This window comes from Sceloporus occidentalis, unplaced genomic scaffold, assembly GCF_023333645.1.
Source record: "Sceloporus occidentalis isolate IW3139 unplaced genomic scaffold, rSceOcc1.0.p SCAF_14, whole genome shotgun sequence".
NCBI lineage: Eukaryota > Metazoa > Chordata > Lepidosauria > Squamata > Phrynosomatidae > Sceloporus > Sceloporus occidentalis.
In genome coordinates this window covers 10,334,075-10,346,962 of record NW_028316994.1, presented here as the reverse complement: position 1 = coordinate 10,346,962, position 12,888 = coordinate 10,334,075, and the positions used below count along the sequence as shown (strand labels likewise).

Genomic DNA, 12,888 nt, shown 5'->3' with positions numbered 1-12,888 from the left:
CCAGCATGGTAGCAGGTTGACTTTTAACTGGGCTGGAAAATTTCTTTAAAAAGCAATAACACATTGTTGCCTAAGCATTTGACTTGCTCTTTTCAGTTCATTGCAGAGCCAGTATGCTTTTCTTTTTCCTGTCTTTTGTTTTTCAGATTTTATATTGGTTTCTATTAGAATGAAATACATGTGTTGCCTGACTAGCAAGGCTTTCTGTCCCAAGAAGGAATCCAACTAGGGTAGTGACATGGAATTGATGTAAGCACCTACATCCTTCTAAAGCAGCACAACTGTTACCTTTGTGAATGGAGATCACATAGAGCATATCACGTTACTGAGGGGTGTCACCCCAACTGAGGCGCCTGTGTCCTCCTTTCCTATATTTGTGTCCGGGAGAAAATTCACTGGTTTTCTTTTAACTCTTTCTGTAAATCAGTGGATGTGGAGAACCTATATCTAAAGCATCATGAATACAGGCGATTTGAACAGCTATAACTGTTTTTAATCGTGTCTTTTTTTATTTGGGTGTAAGGTGAAGGCCAAAAAGTAAGAGCAATGAAGCCCATCCCTTGATTGATTGATTGATTTTACCTAATAGACCCATTAATCAGTTGTTTCTTTTTAAAAAAAATATCCAGGTTCTTTTTATTGCACATTTGTTTAAATGTTTATTCAGTGACTATAAACTATGCAAGAAACTCTGCTTCTCATTAAATTTCCTTTTCCCTATGAGGAGGATTATTTTGTTCTGGGTCTGGGGTCAAAGAACAATGATCTGAGCCCTGCTTCCTAGCCATACCAGCAACACAAGCAGAATAGCATTTGTTGGCTCTTGAAAGTTTGGGAATCACTGGTCTAGATGGTGGGGTTTTTTGTCTGTGTGTTTATTTCTCTGTTTCAGGAAAGCTGCACTTGAAATAAAATTATGCTAGCTTTTTTCCTTTAATATGTTACTTTCTTTTTTCACAAAAATCTTCTGCAAAGATCCTTGCCTTCGTTCATCTTCTCTTCCTCTATTTCTGTGTTGTTGCATATCATTGCTTCTAAAGCCATGCATGTTCATTGATCACCTCTGCACAATTTAAAGAGTGATATTTAGCAGAGAAAATGGATAAAGCCATCGGGAGCAACACTGCTTTAGTTTCTAGTCCTTAAGACATGAAACTTCATAGACCAGGGAGGTGGGGTAAGAGAGTCAAGCAGGATTTCTAGTGGCAAGTAGTTTTAGGTGGGGAATCTAGCCTTTCCATGTCTACAGAAAAAATAGAATTAATAATGTATTGAGAACCAATTTGTACACAGATTGCTGAATTTTTGCATAATATATGCAAACTTAGTTTTTATCTATGAGGAACATGGTGGCTTCTTTGGTGCCTAATTGAATTAATTTTTGTAACACAATATACTTGCTACAACCTGGGCATTTCACTGATTGTCGTTTTGATTGCAGATTTTTCCCTAGATGTTTTGGGGGGATGTTTTTGTTTTTTCTTCTTGCTTCACACCCACTTTTTGTAGAATAATAGTTTGGAGAGAGCAGGAACTTTGTGATGGACTCTTGTGAGAAGTCAGGGTAAACTAATGGATTTTCTTTCCTGATGGGATCCTTTTATTGCTTCTATTTATCTTATCCAATCCATTTATATCAGGATGGGAATCATATGTCCGTCACAGTCTTGCAGAACTGCAACTTCAGCATTGTTTACCATTGGCTATGTTGAGTAGGGCTGAAAGGACTTGCAATCCAACAACATATGGAGGGCTGCATGATTCCTGTCCCTGATTGATATTCTGCCTTCCATGGTGAATGCCATGACAGTATATGTCAGATCCTGCATCAGGGCCCAGACATGCTTAGCTTCAGCAAGATTGTCTATTCCTGGAAGGCATATGATGCAGCCATCTGGGGCTCTCCAGATGTTTTAAACTATAGTGCCCATAATCCGTGATCATTTAGTATACTGGTGGAGGCTTAGGAGAGATGCCAGCCAAAAACCTTCTGCAGGATGCTAACAATGCTGACTGTGATAACCCACAGAAAGGAGTGAATCAATCAGATCCCTACTTGCTGTGAGATACAGCAGACCCCTATGCCTGTGTCCAACTATATGATTTACTGCAACGCTAAGTCGAACCTATCACAGGGTTTCTTGACAAGATTTGTTCAGAAGGGATTCTGTCTTTGCTTTCCTTTGAGGCTGAGAGAGTGTGACATGCCCAAGGTCACCCAGCAAATTTCTGTGGATGAGCGAGGGTTCAAATCCCTGTCACAGAGTCTTAATCCGACACTGAAAATGCTACACCACATTGGCTCTTCTGCTTTATAAGTGAACTAATTTTGCTGCTTCCCTGTCTCCATATGGTGGGTCAAGTGGTTCGTTTTAAATCCATGGTCTTTTAAAACAATAAAACTAACATTATATTTTGTAACTTGAAATATTAGTTGCAACAACAAGTGAGATTTATTTTCTTTCTTCCAGCTACTGAAGTCTGGTGATTGCTGTTAACAGCTGACCCACAATTATGAGATTCTCCCCCCCCCCCCCCATTTCTGCACCTTCCCTGCTGTCCTTCCAGTTTGTCATGTGCCTCCTGGAAAAGTTACCTTTTAGACAACAGCTCTCAGAATCCCCTAACATTGATCACACTGGCTGGAAGCTTCTGGGAGCTTTAGATGCAAAACATTTACTTTCCCGAGCTGTAGTTCTAGCATTGCGAAACGTACTTCAGGGTGTTTTGTATCAGATTGCATCTAGAATAAAAAAACCTGTGTTTCTTAACCTGTGTAAAGCAAATATATTTTATTGTCCAGGTTATTCTGATAAGTCTCAGGCAAGGTGATATTTGTTGTTGTTGTTGTATGGCTTCAAGTCATTGCTGACTTATGGGATCCTATCACTGAGTTTTCTTGGCCAGATTTGTTCAGATGGGGTTTCCCATTGCCTTCCTCTGAGGCTGAGAAGAGTGTGACTTGTCCAAGGTCAACCATCGGGTTTCCATGTGAGAGTGGGGATTTGAACCCTCGTCTACCAGAATATTAGTCCATCACGCAAACCACTATAACATGTTGGCTCTAAGGATACACACACACACACACACACACCAGTCTTCTAGTACTAGGGATTTAACATAAAAAACCTTGAATTTTCCTAGGCTTTGGTTTCCTCCCTTTCACAACTATACTGGGGTCTTGTCTCATTTGTTTTACTTTTCAGCTGCTTTTCCTCACCCAACCCTACTGTGAGCTGCCTTTACCCTGTGCATCTTCCCACCTGGGGAAAAATGCCAGTTCACTCACTTGTTCGCCCTCTTCTCTTCTTCTCTGCAGCCCAGAGAGTAGCTGAAGCGGGACGTAGCCAATGTCGTCCAGCAAAGGGGCGGGGGCTGGAGCTCGCCGGCGGCGGACGCGGTGCCGGAAGTGTAAAGCTTGCCTGCGGTCGGAGTGTGGGGAGTGCCACTTCTGCAAGGACATGAAGAAGTTTGGGGGGCCCGGGCGCATGAAGCAGTCATGCCTCCAGAGGCAGTGCACGGCGGTGAGTAGGAGTGGGAAGGTGGACAGCAGAAGGTAGTGGTAGGTTCTGGGGTGGGTTTCTGTTTGGAGCAGACATGCTTCATCGTGCCTTGCTCCCAGTGGCTGGTGAGAGGCCTTCCCTCCATTCCTACTGCCACTATTCTTCATTCTAAGGGAGAAAATGGCAGCCAGGTAAAGCATCATCATGTTTGGCCCTAGAAGTAGATGAAAGGCCCTCCCTCCATCACAACTGCCACTGCTGCACCCTCGATGGGAGAAAACAGCAGCCAGGGAAGTGCCATCGTGCCTTGGTCCCTGGGGTTGGTGAGAGACCCTCCCTCTATTCCAACTGTGATTGCTGTGGCCTCTGAGGAAGCAAAAAGCAGCGAACATCTGTTAGACTTCCTGCTCCCCCCCCCCCCCCCACTGCCATGTTTCATGTCTTTTTAGATTGTAAACCTGAAGGCAGAGAACTGCCAAATAAACCATTAGTAAGCTGGTTGTGGGAGCCTTTTTTGGCTGAAGGATGGGGTATAAATGCTCTAAGTAAATAAATATATCCCAGCATTGCAAACAGCGCAAAGTTTAGAACGACAGAGGTTCCTAGTCCTCATGCTTTTGAAGGAAACTGTGCCTCAAAGCATGTACAGTTACAGTCTTAACACAGTGGCTGGGAAGCTGTGGTTTGTAGGCATGTGTGGTTCCTGAGCCTTGCTTTTGCCATCCTCAAAAGCCTCTGGTTATAGCCCAACCACAATTTTTTTAAAAATGTTTTACTGAATTTTGGGCCAATGTTTTGCCTGATAACTGGCCCAAATGACCCAAAAATTGGATCTTATGACTGATTAGCCCCCGCAGCATAAAGCATTGAATGGCAGAGGGGTTCCTGACATGGCCACCCCAGAACATTTGGGAACCCCATATTAGCTACAAAGGATGTTTCTGGCCATGGCAAGCAATTTCACCATGTCTGACCCCATTGCCCCCTTGACTCCTCATTCATTTTCCAGCCCTTTCTCTCTCTGCAGCCAGTTCTACCTCACACGGCTGTGTGCCTGGTGTGCGGGGAGGCCGGGAAAGAGGACACAGTGGAGAGCGAAGAGGAGAAGTTCAACCTCTCGCTTATGGAGTGTACCATCTGCAATGAGATTGTTCATCCAGGCTGCTTGAAGGTGAGCTAGCGGGCAGAAGGAGCGAGGGGTGACAAGGAATATGTTTGCTCTGGTAGTCTTGCATTTCATCCATGCCTGCCCTTCTCTCTTTCCAGATGGGGACTGCTGAAGGGGTCATCAACAACGAGATTCCAAACTGTTGGGAATGTCCCAAGTGTAAGAGAGAAGGCAAATCAATGAAAGTACGTACATATGGGGGTGATCTGGAATGTTGGGGAGAAGGCTCAAGACCAACCATAATGGGATGGAGAACAATGTGGGAAACACACAAGAGCCTTATTTGTAAATTCCAATAAAAACAAAAAGTTACATTTCTTTCTCAGTGGACCTCATTAGTTTTCACATCCAGCATAGACTGGATATTTTTCTCCCCCACCTAAAAAATAAACCTATATTCAGCATCAGGGCAACTAATAATGGTTGGTTTTTGCAGGTCATGATTCTGAAATTCCACATACTCGTTTGCTGAGATAGACTGCTCCTCTCAGAGCTGTAGTACAGAGAAACTCCAGCACTGCTTGTCTCACTGTCCTCAGAGAGAGCATGACTACATGTTACTCGAATAAAAAGACACTTCTAGACCTTGCAAACATAATTTTATGCTTTTAATATAGTGTAGGGAGATGGAAAGGAGGGATGCTTTGTCTCTTCTGTGTCCATTAATTCTTTTCTGCAAATTGTCCCATAATAATGGGTCTTCCCTCTTTCTACTATAAATAAGGTGTAATGTGTATACATACATGTAACTATTGATATCCTGCTTTCCCCTCCATGACAAGCACTTAAAATATTAAAATACAGTGGTAGCTTAAAAATATCAGTCTTCCAATGTAAAGTAAAATTAATCAGACCAAACTCAAGGGCAGAAAGATATGAAAAAAGAAATTACCCTTGTTAAAATCTTGCAGTTTAAAACAAATTCAACAGCTAACTTGCCTGAAGCTTAAAAGGAAGCGAAGGAGCCAACCAGGCCTCCCTGAGTAGAGAGTAACATAGCCTGGGGGCTACAGCTATGAAAAGCCTTGTCCCACATCAGTCTTCAGAAGGCACATCTTATGAATTATTATTGTTATTATTATTATTATTAAGCTTTATAAAGCGCTGTAAATTTACACAGTGCTGTACATACAGTCAGTTAAAATAGATAAAATAAACATGCCTATGGCACACATTCTATGAAAATAATTAAACATATACATATTAATTCATCTTAACATTCGAACAATAAAATATAGCAGGCAACAAATTAAAATAACAGTAGCATTTGTCCTTCGATTGTCCTTGGACAGAGAAGCAGGCTATTAAAAAAAGCTTTTATTTATTATTATTTTGGAGCCTGTGCAGATTACAACATTTTACAAAATTAGGAGGAAGGGTCTACCTTCAATAGGGAAAGATAATATGACCTTTCTTCTCTTCTTCCTGTGGGCCCACTTTGCTTTCACAAGGGCAATCCCAAAGGGGTTGGGATTCCTGTGTTTTCACCATATCTTTTAGTTCTACCCTTGAGTCTTGGAATAAGTGGGCAGCGTGCTTGTCATTTGCCTTTTGGAAAATCTCAAGATTGGAAAATATAGTTTTTTGGACAGTAACTCACAGAAACTCCCTATTCCTGCAATTTTGCGACTTGTAATGCAAAAAAAAAAAAAAAAAAAAAAACGTTTTTCCAAGCTCTGGAAAATGTTGTCTGAACTATTCAAATGACAACACTAGTTTTAATGTATCCTTCCTTAAAATAAAAACAAAGGAGTCATAGCACCATTTTTTTATTGCAAGCTTTGGCCTAGTGTATATGGCTATATCCCTCTGTTCTGAGTTGCACTTTGGTTTTGCTTCACATAATGTTGATCTGATAGGCTCTCTCAGCTTGGTTGCCCCTTTGGGATTCCTTGTTTCAGAATTCCCTGCCCCACATCTGTGTGCTTATAGAGGGGCAACCTTGCACACACACACATCTCCACATCTCAGGTCTGTTTGCAAGTTGTGGAACTGCAGGCACCTGCTGATTTCTCTGCCTGTCTTCTATCCTCCTGAACTCAGGACTCGGGTGATGGCACAGGGAAGCGGCGTTCTGACAATGGGGAGGATGGCGTTCGGTGGAAGCTGACAGACGAACCTGCTCAGAACAAGAAGAAGTTGACACCAGCCTCATCTCTTCCCTTGCCACCTGCCGAGGAGAGCCAGGCTGGAGCCCACAAGCGCAAGAAGGAGAAGGAGCCACCTCCTGACATGGGACCCAAAAAAAAGGTACAGAAGGTGACTGAAACATGCTGAAATGTGCTGCTTGACTTACAAGGAATCCAGTAACTTTCTGTACTCCTTCTGCCGTTTAGACCTTCTGGGCCCTACCTCACGAGACAGCCTTTCCATTGGATGTGTTGGCTAGAGATGATGGAGGTTGTAGTCTCACATCTGGAAAAACTCCAGATTAGGAAAGGCTCTTATCAGAAAGGACCTACAGATTTACCCAGGGTTCTTCTTTAGCCCAGTTTCCTATTTCTGGTAGCAGACAAACAAATGTTTATGGAAAGCATAGACAAAGAACACAAAGGCAAATGTTTGTATTTGCCACTGAGTCCTTTAAAAGAGTCAGCAGAAAGCAACTTACTTTCCCACCATCACCTGCTGTGGAAATGGCCTCCTATGCACCTTCTATTTCTATGTCCTGGTGGGACAAATCTCACTGCCTTCACTCCTTCTTGCTCTGCTTTTGGCTGAAATGCCTTCTGTTATTTCTGAGGTGGGAGACAGATGAGGAACTTGAGTTGGGTGATAGCTCATGTAAGTGGACTGTGTGGGACCCTTCCATTGAATGAATGTCTGTCTCTTATTGAAACTAAAACTAGGTTCCAGGTGCCCTGGTTACTCAGTTGTCCCTTGCTCTAACACAGTAGAGTGGGGAAGTTCTAGCCTCCAAATGTGATTGGACTCCAAATTCCTATCAGCTCCACCTATATGGCTAGTAGTCAAGGATGATAATTGTAGTCTGCTATCTCAAGAGACATAGGTTCCCTGTCCCAAGAGACATAGGGTCCCTGTCCCTACTTCTGGAGGTTGTGACCAAGCAAAACATATCAACTCTCTGAGTTGATCATAATAATAATGGCGGAAAGAACAAAGTGCTGATACTTTTGTCCAGTGACTTGACACTTCTTTCAGAAAGTGCCAGTCTGCCTATTTATTTATTTATTATAATATGTGTATCCTGCTCTTTATCCAAGGATCTTATGGTGTTGTACAGTACAGTACAACCAATTTTGGATAATAAGTAGTGATTACAGTGATTTTAAAAGATTAAAAACAGATTAAATCATGTGTTACTTAAATGCAGGCAATTTAAAACAAGTTAACACTTTTTAAAATAATGGTGACCATAGCAGGTATGAAAATTGAACAAAATCACTTAAGCCCTGAATCCTTTAATGAAATGCCATTTTTTGACTTGGCACTGAAATAACACCAGAGTTGGCATCAATTGGGCTTCTGAGATGGGGCAGTTATTCCATAATTGCGGTGCCACAGCAGAGCAGACCCTCTCCCATGTCTTTTCCTTGTGTATTGTCCCTGCTGGTGGAACATGGGGGAGGGCCCCTTCAACAGACCTCAATTCTGTCACCCCTTATACCTCACTACCCTCTCCACCTTTATGAATCTATGGTCTGAACTCTAAATTCCTCTGGTTTCTAATGGGGGCATCCTGGGTTTCAGACACATCATCATCATCTTCTCTCACTTTCTCTTTCAGTTAAAAGGCACACGGGAAAAACATCTGAAGAAGGTGAGTACATTACATTTTCCCTCATTAAACAATAGCAGTATCAAGTTCATTTCTATACCGCTTAACAGTGCACTTAAGCACTCCCTAAGCTAATTGCTCCCAACAAGCTGGATATTCATTTAGTGACCTCGGAAGGATGCCAGGGTGAGTTGACCCTGAGCCCCTGGTGGTACTGAACTCACAACCTTGTGTAATATGTAATATAGGCGGGGGAACTGGGAGGTACAGAGTGGGGTCTACCGTGATGGTTGTTGAACTTGCATAGCACAGACAAAGTCTGCCCTACCTTAAGGAGCAGTACAGTCGGCCCTTCTTATACACGGATTTTTTTATACACGGATTCAAGCATACACGGTTTGAAAATGTTCCCAAAAAGTATAAATTTCAAAGATCAAACCTTGATTTTCCATTTTTAATAATTTTTTCTATTTTGCTCTGTCATTATATTTAATGGGACTTGAGCATACACGGATTTTGTTATACACGGGGGATCTTGGAACCAAACCCCAGCGTATAACAAGGGTCCACTGTACTCTTCATCAAAATGGCTCAGAAGTGCATCTGAGCAGCATCCAAATGTGCCATGTTCATTAGTATTGTAAGGAATTGCATCCCAACCTTCCCCAGTTTAGACCTCTCTCCAGATGAGTGAGATAACAGGACCCATCACCCACACAGCATGGGATGGGAGTTGGAGACCAATACTAGAGTTGGGGAACCCTGTTGTATAAGATCCTGAGCCTTGGTCAGCACTAATTCCTTTGAAGGGTGACAACTGCTGTTGCTAGACTCTGCAGACTGGATTTTGTGTGATTCAGTGATCTACCACATCTGTCTCACTATTGTCTTTCTGTATGTGCATGTACACACATACACTCTGCCTGGACTCACATGTTCACTTGGACTTTCTCCTTCTTCCTCACCCCCTTTTCTATCCCAAATTACAGACCACTGAGCAGCCATCTGACGGGAACAAGTTGCAATCCATGCAGACCTGGAGCCGCATGGGCAGTGGGGACTTTGATGTAAAGGGTGCCATTTCCCACCCATCCATCCATCTGAGCCAGATCACGGCTGGCGACTTAGAGGTGAGAGACCTGGCAGGCAGGTGTCAATGTCTCTTACAATATTTTACAATGGAAATGAGTAGTGGCAGCTCTGGGGCAGGGCTGGAAAATCTATGGCCCTCCAGTACTTTTGGATTACACCTCTCTCTCACCTCCCTTATCACTAGACATGCTAGCTGTGGCTGAGGGGTGGGATTTGACATGCCCTTCTTTAGAACATAAGTAGGTCCTGCTGAATCAGATGTAGAATCATTACTGGAAAGGTCATCAAGGGTTATGTAGTTGATGGGGAAAGTCACTTTATTTTGGTGTCCCTGAGAGGTGATCTGTCTAGTTTGGTATCCTTTTTCCTAGCTGGCTAACAAGCAGGACTTGAAGGTGTAAAGAGACTTCTCCTGCTGTAGCTCCCCAGCAGTCTGCTGCCTCTGAAATCTAGAGTTACATGTAACCTTTACCTTGGAAAAAGAAAAAGGAAGAGTTGGGAGTGCCATCAGTGTATGGTGAACAGTGAGGAGATAAGGGCCGTACACTGGCTTCTGAGGAACACTGGGTGCTAGTCCAGTATTAGCTAGCCCAGTATTGGCTTCTCCAGCTGGTATAGGCTTTCCAGGCATGCATCTTTCAATCACCTGAAACATGCATTGCTTTGTTTTGTCTCACCCACCCTGTTGTTTTTTTAAAAGAAACACTGAGGCCTTTTGCATTCAAAGTTCTACCCACCAAAGTTTTTGTGGGTTTTTCAGGCTATGTGCCCATGTTCTAGAAGAGTTTATTCCTGACATTTCACCAGCATCTGTGGCTGGTATCTCTGAAGATGGCAGCCACAGGTGCTGGCGAAACGTCAGGAATAAACCCTTCTAGAACATGGGCACATAGCCCAAAAAAATCCCACAAAAAACTATGGATGCCAGCCATGAAAGCCTTCGACTTCACATTCTACCCATCAAGAAAACAATTTTTTAAAATGTGGTTTAGGAGTGTCTACAAGGCTGTCTCATTTCTCACCAAGCTTTCTGCCCTTTCTTTCCTCAGGGTCCTTCATGTGCAGGTCCCAGCCCTCCTGAGCCTTAGCCTGCTCACAGCCTCATGGGCTTTCAAATTATCGCCAGGTGGCCTCAGTGCTGCTGCAAAACTGTAGTTCTTCCAAATTTATGACAAGTATCCAGGTCACAGTCAGGCCTCATCAGAGCAAAGTTACTTTTTTGGACTACAATTTCTAGAGTACCCAAACCAGCATGGAGTTGTAGTTCTAAAAGTAGCTTTACCGTGGTGACATAATGCATACTGGTAGAGATGTGCCCTGAATGGCATTATCTTTTCCCCTCCTCATGCTTCACTAATATTTCCCTTTAGCCACCAGGTGGGGCTGTAGTCACAAGACATGGATTATCTGCAACATCAGACATTTGTTGGGGTGATGCTATCCTGTGTACAGGCTCTTCCTCCGCATCTGTAGTACAACCATGGATACAAGCTGCTTTTCTTTTCTTTTCTTTCTTTTAAAAAAAGGTTCTCGTAGAACATGTGGTTTCTTGATCCTGAACTTTTATTTGATTTATAGCTTTGTCCCACCTGAAAGCCACAAGGCAGGTAATGATGCATTGAAAACATTAAAAGCTCCTTACAAATACTAATCCTTGACACTCACACTGTTCTATCCCTGGCTGCCAGATTTTTTTTTTTACAGAGGTTGCTCACTGCTTCCAGAAGATATCTCTTGTGCTCAGATGAGTTTCTGGGGAATTTTAATTGATTTAGAAGTATTTCTCTCTTGCCTTTCAACGATATGTTTCTCAGAGTGGTTTACAAACAATAAATTACAACAAAACACTAGAAATGTTTTTAAAAATCTGGAAAATATTTTTAAAGCAGAGCATAGCAGATAAATTCTGCTTAAACTTGTGTCAAAGAGAGGTGTTTTTATCTGGTGCGGATCACAATGGTAAAGGAGATATCTGATGGTTAGGGTTGAGGATATTCACCACCTAAAAGTTCTGTCATTGGCTGCATTGTCACTGCAGAAATAATTCAGTTTGACACCACTTGAACTGTCATGGCTCAATATTATGGAATTCTGGGAAATGTAGTTTGTTCTGGCACCAGAGTTCCCTGACAGAAGGCTGAATACCTCACAAAACTAGTTCCCAGAATTCCATAGCATTGAGCCATAGCAGTTAAAGTGATATCAACCTGGATTATTTCTGCAGTGTGGATGCAGCCATCATTAGCAGTTAATATTTTTTCTGCAGGTGAGTCCACTTGATCTCAGGGTCTCTTCCAGGAATCTTAACAGTCAGATGAGTTCATGTTGGAACTGACATCTTTCTAGTCCTTGAGGCCTTCACAGTAGAGAACCAACAGTTTGAATTGCACTGAGAGACTTAGCGGCAGCCAGTGAAGGACTAACTCCTAATCACTTCTAACTGCCCTGGATAGCTGCTTGTATCCTGAATCAGCTGTGGTTTCCTAGGAAATTCCACATATAACCTATGTATGGTAATCTTAACATGGACATTATTAAGGCATTAATAATTATGACCAGATCAAACAGATTGCAGACTTAAGGGAACACAAACTAAATTGATCTTGGAGGCATACAGATATTTAATTTTATTCTGGAACTCCAGGTCTATTTGTGGGGTTCCTACTGTGGTTTGGTTGTATATCCTTCACATATTGGGGTCAAAGAGGTGGGGAGTGAGGTTTATATGAGCAAGCTAAGATGCAGCAATCTTAAGGAGTTCTCACCCTATGGTAAAGGAAATTTGTCTTTAAAATGAATGTCTAAATACTGCCGGTACCCAAACTGGAATTCCCTGTTGAAGCAGGCAAGTTGGGCTCCCTCTCTTAATTTATTCAGTGGTATCTTTAGTATAGAAGGTGTCCTCTTCTTTAGTGGTCAGAGGGATAATTGGTTAGATGCAGCCTATATCTTTTATTGTAATTTAATATGTTTTTTTAAATTTTGCAATAATTAAAAATGTTTTTATTCCTCCTTGCTTTACGCTTTTGTTTTTAAACTGAGTTTTATTATTCACACTTGGTGGGGGAGTTAGAAAAGGAGGATATAAATACATAAATAATCTCCCTCAGATGGAAAATTTAAAAGATGGAGTGGAGGATGCATGGCCCTCCAAAAGTTGATGGCCTTCAATACCCATAAGCTCTAGGCAGCATAGCCAATGGTGAAAGATGATTTGGTGTTTCAGTTAGAGAGATGAAATTTTCATAAAACTTGAACTTTGGAGGGGAGGTAATGGGAAACTTCAGGGGAAAAATGCAGTATTGGTCCCTTTTACAGGTCAAAAATATTTTGTTATTTTAGCAACATACTACACTATGTATACATTGGCTCAACATGGGAATTTT

At 42.2% G+C, this 12,888-nt stretch overlaps 1 protein-coding gene across 6 annotated transcripts in view; it reads left to right on the top strand.

Moving 5' to 3' along the window:
- The window catches only part of FBXL19 (F-box and leucine rich repeat protein 19), a 36,795-nt gene that overhangs the window by 4,413 nt on the left and 19,494 nt on the right, over nucleotides 1-12,888 (top strand). For 5 of the 6 annotated variants that reach the window (XM_089480960.1, XM_089480962.1, XM_089480958.1 and 2 more), the window contains 6 exons: nucleotides 3,320-3,524; nucleotides 4,531-4,674; nucleotides 4,770-4,856; nucleotides 6,715-6,921; nucleotides 8,420-8,452; nucleotides 9,400-9,540. In XM_089480960.1, the coding sequence (XP_089337086.1) occupies nucleotides 3,351-3,524; nucleotides 4,531-4,674; nucleotides 4,770-4,856; nucleotides 6,715-6,921; nucleotides 8,420-8,452; nucleotides 9,400-9,540 (786 nt within the window). In that variant the 5' untranslated portion in view covers nucleotides 3,320-3,350. Of the gene's footprint in view, nucleotides 1-3,319; nucleotides 3,525-4,530; nucleotides 4,675-4,769; nucleotides 4,857-6,714; nucleotides 6,922-8,417; nucleotides 8,453-9,399; nucleotides 9,541-12,888 lie in introns of those variants that run through there. The other variant, XM_089480963.1, reaches the window with a different exon arrangement.